Genomic DNA, 8,017 nt, shown 5'->3' with positions numbered 1-8,017 from the left:
CTCTAGATTTATCTCAGAGTTTCCCAGAGTCCAACTGTTATACTGAACTACAAAAAAACAAAACTCTTTTCCCTCACCTATGAATAACTATTTAACTATGTCCACAAAAGTCTTTGTTGAAGACTATTTACTGAGTATTCTGTGTGCCAGGATCTGCTGTAGTGCTAGGAACTACAATAGTGGGGAAACAAAAGCCCAAGCCTCTTGGAGTTTATATTTTACCAAAACAAAACAAAACAAACAAAAAAAAAAAAAATGCAAGTAAACTAAATAAACAGTATTAGAAAATAATATTTAAGGTAGCCAAGGAAAGCCTTTCTCAGAAGATAATGTCTACATTGAGATCTAATGGGTGAGAGGGAGCCATTGAAGTCAAGTACTAAGGAGAAAAACAATGTCCCAGGTCCTAGAAGAGCATTAAAATGAAGACCTGAGCCAGGGAAGAGGTTGTTGTTAAAGGCAGGATAGCTTGAGCCCTATACGTTGGTAAGAGTAGCATGAGATGAGATAGGAAGTTATTTGAAGATACTGGATTGTTTCAGCACCTAGAATGGGAAGTTACTGGAGAATGAGATGGTCTAATTTGAGTTTTTTAAAGCTCATTCTTACATATATATGGATAACAGGCTAGATAGCGATATGATTAGAAGCTGGGCCATCTCTTAGAAGACTGATTTCCAGGCAAGCAAAGATGGAAGATTAGACTAAGGTGTTGGCAGTGGAGAAGGAGAAAAGAAGATGGACTCAAGATGTATTTTGGAGGTAGAACCAACAAAACTTATAATCAGAATATACTTAAAAGAGGCCAAAAGTGAGTTGAAAATTAGTTAGAGGAGTGAGTGCATCTAAAAGGGGAAGTAAAAGATTTTGAGGAAGAAAAGAATGGGAGAGGTATGCATTAACAGCCTACAAGTAATGTATTAAAGTGGTCACATTTACAACTCTTAATTCCATGGCCTGCTCTGTGCTTTTGTTTCCCCACTATTGTAGTTCCTAGCACTACAACAGATCCTGGCATGTGCTATTTTCCTAAAACAAGTTATCAAACTGGGCAGAAAGAGAAACTGCTTTGAGGACTTTTAGCCCTAAATGGTTGAGCCCAGAACACTGGGAAAATGATAATTTACCCAATGAAAATAATGAAGCAAGATTTAACTAAGATCATTCTAGTGAGAAACAGTAGTTCTGGCTGCACAAATTCCCCAGGGAGCTTTTAAAACTACATGCCCAGGCTCCATGAAGTCGTTCTGATTTAATTAGTTTGAGGTGAGACAGAAGCATAGGTATTTTTAAAAAGCAGCTCTACTGAGCAGCAAGAATTGAGAGTCCTGATTTAGAGGTACAGAGGATGTCAGGTCAATAAACCTATTCCATTAAATGAAGCATTAATAAAACGGGCTGAAGAAACTTTTTCCCCAGATGAGAAACACAGGCCCATTGGCTAAATAGACACAGTTCAAAAGTCAATTTTCCTCAATGTAAGTTTTTTGAGTCTGGGAGAAAATTTTATTCTCACAGTGTTAGGAACACAGACACTCATACAGACATCACGCATATTTCAAAGTACATTTTATTTCTATTATAAACAACACAGAGGGAAGAAATGAACACCTGACGGTTGACTGAAAGAAAAACAGAAGAGAAAGAGCTTGTATGTACCCTGGACAAACAATCACACAGGAAAAAAAAGAGTTGCAGTGGAAACGTTAGCACAAGGGTGGAAAGATTCCGTTACTCTGAACTTAAAAATTGTAATTGGTTACCAAAGTACAGCTGGCAATGAGTTTCACTGTATCACATCACCCTTGCTTTTCAACTGTTTTTAGTCTGAACCCTTCCAAGATTTAACTCTTGACTGAGCCACTGAATTACCATAGCAGGTCTAAGACCCAAGGGTTCTCCTGAAATAGAGACCAGAAACAAAATTCGGCTGCAGTGAAGATTCCTTGTTTCTGGTGTGTGCGTGGGTAATTGAAGGCAAGAGTAGTCACATGATTGTGGTGTCACTGAAATCAAAACCAAAGCCTCACACCGTCAGGGGTTTTCTTTGTTGTATTTACACCTTCTTTGCACTCCACGAAAACAGACAAAGAAAACGTGCCGTGCAACTTCTAAATCTCTATCTGGAGAGCTCTGAGAGCAGTAACGGTCCAGGCGAGGTGGCACCGTGGGAAGGGGGTCGCCCAGACAATTCGGTGTAATAACGTCAGGGAGTTGAACACACACGACAAGAGTGGATTTTTAGTCACGCGGGTGAGTGTACTTCAGTGAAAGCAAAAGAGAATTGAGAGCTAAGGGTAAGAGGCGGAACGTACCAGTATAAACAGAATTTGGATGTGGTGGGTGCGAAAGGGATTCCAAGACCTCAGAGAAGCAGAGCTGTGTAGAGCTCTGTAGCTTCCAGCAGGCACGAGCCTGGCGACCTCCCAGGAAGTGGGAGGTACGAGCAGGCACTACAAGTCCCAGAAGCCCCCGCCTCCTGGAGCCCGCGCGGAGCCGCGCAAAGCCCGCTGGGAGCCGGTCGGAGCCGCCAAGATGTCGCTGCCCAAGAAAAGAAAGCTTGAGTCGGGGGGCGGCGGCGAAGGAGGGGAGGGAACTGAAGAGGAAGATGGCGGAGAGCAGGAGGCGGCTCTGCCGCGACCCCGGAGGGCTAGGAGGGAGCGGGACCAGCTGTACTATGAGTGCTATTCAGACATATCGGTCCACGAGGAGATGATTGCGGACCGTGTCCGGACCGATGCCTACCGCTTGGGCATCCTGCGGAACTGGGCAGGACTGAGGGGCAAGACTGTGCTGGACGTGGGCGCGGGCACCGGCATTCTTAGCATCTTCTGTGTACAGGCCGGGGCCCGGCGCGTGTACGCGGTGGAGGCCAGCGCCATCTGGCAACAGGCCCGGGAGGTGGTGCGGCTTAACGGGCTGGAGGACCGGGTGCACGTCCTGCCGGGGCCGGTGGAGACGGTGGAGTTGCCAGAGCAGGTGGATGCCATCGTGAGCGAGTGGATGGGCTACGGACTCTTGCACGAGTCTATGCTGAGCTCTGTGCTGTACGCGCGGACCAAGTGGCTGAAGGAGGGCGGTCTTCTCCTGCCGGCTTCCGCCGAGCTCTTCGTGGCGCCCATCAGCGACCAGATGCTTGAGTTGCGCCTGGGCTTCTGGAGCCAGGTGAAGCAGCTCTACGGTGTGGACATGAGCTGCTTGGAGAGCTTCGCCACGCGCTGCCTTATGGGCCACTCGGAGATCGTGGTGCAGGGTTTGTCCGGAGAGGACGTGCTGGCCCGGCCGCAGTGCTTTGCTCAGCTGGAGCTGGCCCGCACCGGCCTGGAGCAGGAGCTGGAGGCTGGGGTGGGCGGGCGCTTCCGTTTCAGTTGCTATGGCTCAGCGCCCATGCATGGCTTTGCCATCTGGTTCCAGGTGACCTTCCCCGGAGGGGACTCGGAGAAACCCCTGGTGCTGTCCACCTCGCCTTTTCACCCGGTCACGCACTGGAAGCAGGCACTTCTCTACCTGAACGAGCCTGTGCAAGTGGAACAAGATACGGACATTTCCGGAGAGATCACGCTGCTGCCCTCCCGGGATAACCACCGTCTCCTGCGCGTGCTGCTGCGCTACAAAGTAGGAGACCAGGAGGAAAAGACCAAAGACTTTGCCATGGAGGACTGAGGGTTGCCTTTTCTCCCAGCTACCTTCCGAGGCGGCCAGACCTGCGTGGTAGAGGCGGAGGGGGGTCGGACGAGAAAGGGAGATTCCACGTGCAAGTAGGGGGCAATATCTTCTGTCTCCCTTTTCCCTCATGGCTCCTGGGGAGGGAGAGTGACTTCAGTCTCCCTTCGAGGAGATTCTTCTGGCGAAATTTATTTAAAAAGTGAATCCCGATGCCCCCAACGATGGAAACAGCTTGTTTATTAATGAGCTTCTTTAAGTCTCAAAAGCATGTGGTACCAAGCACTTGTATTTCTATTTCTTTTATTCCCCGGGTAGAAAGCAAACACACTTTAGAAGAAAATTTGTTTATGAAGATTCGTGCACATCCCTGACACCTCACACCTAAATCTGAAGCCAGGGAGAGGGTAAAGGGGTTTATAGTTAGAGTCCATAAATTTCCAGTAGGACTTCAGTATCTCTCCAGAGCCATATTCTGTTATTCTCTAAATTCCCTCCTTCCCTAGGTGCCTCTAGTCTTCAGTCTTCCTCATTGTTTTTTAAATAAACTTCGCTTCTGGTAATGAGAGGGAGAAAAGTGAGGAAGCAGTTTGAATAACGCTGTTCTTACACTTAACTATCATAGGGTGCTAAAGTTGAACACATTTCTCCACTGAATAAAATAGGCCATATATAATTGTGCAGCATACCCCCCAAATGTAAAAGGAAAAAGATCTGAAAGTGAAGTAGTATTTTTTTTTAATTTTTGTCTTTACTATTAAGATTTAACCAAGGAACTTTTTATGTTACGTAATAGTTTTGTATGATTTTTATTAAACCAGCTGATAGAGTTTTCTGAACCCAACCCAAGGGTTTGTTCATCATATTGGGTAAATTGTTTAGGCTCTCTAAATTAAGGAAAGTATTTTCCCAGCTAGAGAAGTGCACTCATTTAAACTCTCATTTAGAGAGATCATGTGATCTGGCCTACTTACATCAAGTGAAATTTCCTTTTTTAGTGTTTTTTTTTTTTTTTCCTTCTTTTTAGCTCAGCCAAATGTGAAAGTTGTGAATTTCGGAAAATCATTTGTAATGAAGTGTGAGTCATGTTATCAAATTTATTTCACGGATGTTTCCCTCCTTATCCCTGTAGCAAATAAAACATTGGCATTCTATTTTTATAGATGAAGTAAGAAGTCTTGTGTACTGTGACTTATAATGCTTTTGCCTTTTGAATATTGCCAGTTCTTAAGAAAAGTGTTACAACCCTTCAGAATATAGCTTCAGGGTAATTTATGCTTAATGTATGTTTTCTCTTCATACCGGTAGCTTTTGTATCCTAATAGAAAACAGGTGTGAAAAAGTGGTATTTGAGGTGATCCAACTTAGTTTTGTTTACTGTAATGAGTTTTCTCCTTTATTCATCGCATATTAAAAGTACCAAGTATTATAACCAATTTGCTAAAGTTTGGTGTTAACACATGAGATCTTCCATTATGAAGGGAACCATAAAACAATAAATGACTTTACAAGATACAAGCAATAACAGCGACTGTTGTCACCATTTTGATAGTTAACAGTCTATGTAAATGGTGCAGTCATACCAAGGTAGGCCTGATTTAAGCTAGAGGTATAAAATAGGTCCTCTTTTTTTTTAGGGTCTACTATATAAGATGAACATTTATTTATTTAAAATTTTAATGTATGGTTTTGGGTAGATTTCTGATATTTTTTAACTTCCTATAAGAATCCTTTTGCTGTGTGGGCAGACAAAAGCATTCCCTTCAATCACATTTTTTTAAAAATATCTTTTATAACAATGTGCGTATTATAGAGCTCTTGTTATCAGTATAAGCATGCAGGGATAGCACCAATTAAAACTTAGAGGAACTGTAGAAGCAAAAAGTATTTCATATTTAGGCAAAGTGAGCTTTAATATTCTTGTTACTGTTTCCCAAAAGAAAAATGAGTTATAAAAATATAGCTGCTAAAGCAGTGAGTCAAGAGACAGCATAGCATATAGCTAAAAGCAGGACTTAAGCCAGATAGATCCTGATGGAACCTAGGCTCCATCACTATAACCGTGTGACCTTGGGCAAAATACTTAACCTCTGCTTTTCTCCAGTGCTCTCATGCAAACAGTATAATCATACCTGCTCCATAGATATGTAATACATGTAATGCCGGGAATATAGTTAATATGTGTAGTTAATACTGTGAGCACATAGTGCCTGGTACACAATAAAATCTCAGTGATTCCTAGCTGTTGTAATTACAGAAAACTACTATGCAAACCTGAAGCATTTGGCCACATGTAAAATGTGCTACAGAATAAATATTCAACATTCTGATTTTCTTGCAGGTTTGTTTGGCAGTATCAGCACAGCTGCGTATGACAGGACACCAGATGATCCAAACCCTTTGGAGTGACAACACTTCCAGAAGGATGAGAGCATGACATGCTCCAATAAATGGGCACTGTCCATTATCTGTGTGAGCTGGTACTGATTGCCTGGGTCATTTGGACCACAGGAAGAACTGTCAGCCCTAAGGAGGGAAAAACATAATGAAGTACTACCTGCTTTCTTCAGACATCTTACATTTATTTAGCACTGTGAAACTTTTCAAATATTTACATTAATTCACTGGACCAGTGGACATTTTATTGAGTATACCAGAAAACAGTCATTGTGATAAGCACTTAGGATACAAACCAATAAAACATGGTTTTTGCTTCCAAGTAGGTATGTTCATAGGATAAACCAAAAAGGAAAATACATCAACAATAATGGGCTACTTGGGTTGCTTGGGATGTAGGTGTTAAGAACAGCCTGTAATTACTTTCACTTTACATACTGGAAAAAAGACTGACACAGATATTGAAGGATTTCCCTAAGGTTTTGTCACTAATTCTTGACAGCTGAACACAAGTATCTCAATTCCTATCCCCAAACAACCTCTTAGTTTAAAAAAATTTCAAAGGAGATATATCTCAGAGGTCTCAAAGAGCCACACTTCAGTATATAAGATCTCAAAATTGACATTACTAAGTACTCATAAAATACACCATGTACCCATTGTCCCAACAGGGCTAATCAAGTGTGGCATTCTTTCTGAGGCCCCAGAACACAATGCTCACTGCAGTAGCAAAGAGAAGTAGATGAACTCTGCCATTTTGGCTATGGATACTGGCATCCAATGAAACAAGTGTTCACTCATTTAATTTAAAAAACAACTATCTAACAATTAAGTCCTATGATAAGCAAATGCTACCATCAACTGTGATACAGTAGGAATAAAGGTATCTACATCAGTAGTTTGCATACATTCTTTAGCCTAGAAAGACATTGAACTAAATCTCACCTCTGCTGGAGCAAGGGTGAGAATCTAACCTTAAAATTCCTCTCAAGTGCAAAAGCGTTACTCATCATCACAAAGATTATGAGATCCTCAGAGAAAAATGTGATGGTAAGGAGGAAGATAATTAGACTATATCTCAAAATATTCTATATGCCTGTAGGATAAGACATTTGAAACAAAAAATCTGGACTTTACTAAAAACAAAACTTTAATAAAAAGACATGACCAGTAACACTGGAATTGTGCTTCTTTGGCAGCTTTGATGATTACTCAACATTATTTCTAGTAATAACTTGGAATAAAGACTGATGAAGATTTCAGTTGATCAAGTAGCTACCTTTTTAACTATAAAAACAATCACTTATATGGGGTATCTGGGTGACTTAGCAGGTTAAGCATCTTTCAGTTGAGGTCATGATCCCAGGGTCTTGGGGTTGAGAGCCCCACAGGCTCCCTGCTCCTCCCTGCTCCCCTAAGAAGTCTGCTTCTCCCTCTCCCTCTTCCCCTCCTCCTGCTTGCACTCTCTTTTTCTCTTTCTCTTTGTCAAATAAATTTTTTAAAAAAAATAAATAAATAAAAATCACTTATAACAAACATTTTAAAATAGAGCTGTAAGGAAGGAAAACATTCCTTCTTTCTCCAGGCTGTGCCCTGCATGAAAAAGAAGGTGGGATGGAAGTTAATCCTCCCCATGCTTTTTCAACTGCTTAACAAACATTCTTGGAATCACATGATGTACACATTTGTGAAAATCATATCACATTCTGCAATATTGTGCATGAAAAGTAACCAAAAATTCGTTGGGTGGACAACCAAAACTTTAACCAGGAGTACGATGAATACCAATAAAAAATAGTAGGAATTTTAAAAAGGTGGTTAATTCTAATAAACACTTTAGTAAATAAGACAGCTTGACAAAAGAGCAAAAGGAAGAGTTCCTGAGACAAAGCAAAATGTACAAAAATGGAGTGGAGGGTTAATAAACATTCAAGACCTAGAGTATGTGGCCAAACAG

At 41.8% G+C, this 8,017-nt stretch overlaps 1 protein-coding gene across 1 annotated transcript; it reads left to right on the top strand.

The window, feature by feature from the left end:
• The first annotated feature begins 2,526 nt into the window (after positions 1-2,526).
• On the top strand, positions 2,527-6,875 carry PRMT6 (protein arginine methyltransferase 6). The gene is made up of 2 exons (XM_045999400.1): positions 2,527-3,758; positions 6,005-6,875. Exon 1 carries the CDS (start codon positions 2,536-2,538, stop codon positions 3,661-3,663), a length of 1,128 nt encoding a protein of 375 aa, XP_045855356.1. The 5' UTR covers positions 2,527-2,535; the 3' UTR covers positions 3,664-3,758; positions 6,005-6,875.
• The last annotated feature ends 1,142 nt before the right edge of the window (positions 6,876-8,017 follow it).

This window comes from Meles meles, chromosome 1 (assembly GCF_922984935.1).
Source record: "Meles meles chromosome 1, mMelMel3.1 paternal haplotype, whole genome shotgun sequence".
NCBI lineage: Eukaryota > Metazoa > Chordata > Mammalia > Carnivora > Mustelidae > Meles > Meles meles.
Note: the sequence above shows the minus strand (reverse complement) of the source record. Positions and strands in the feature narration are given on the sequence as shown.

Bases quoted from the DNA above. Each gene is read 5' to 3' on its own strand.
- PRMT6 (XM_045999400.1), top strand. From the start codon at position 2,536: ATGTCGCTGCCCAAGAAAAGAAAGCTTGAGTCGGGGGGCGGCGGCGAA.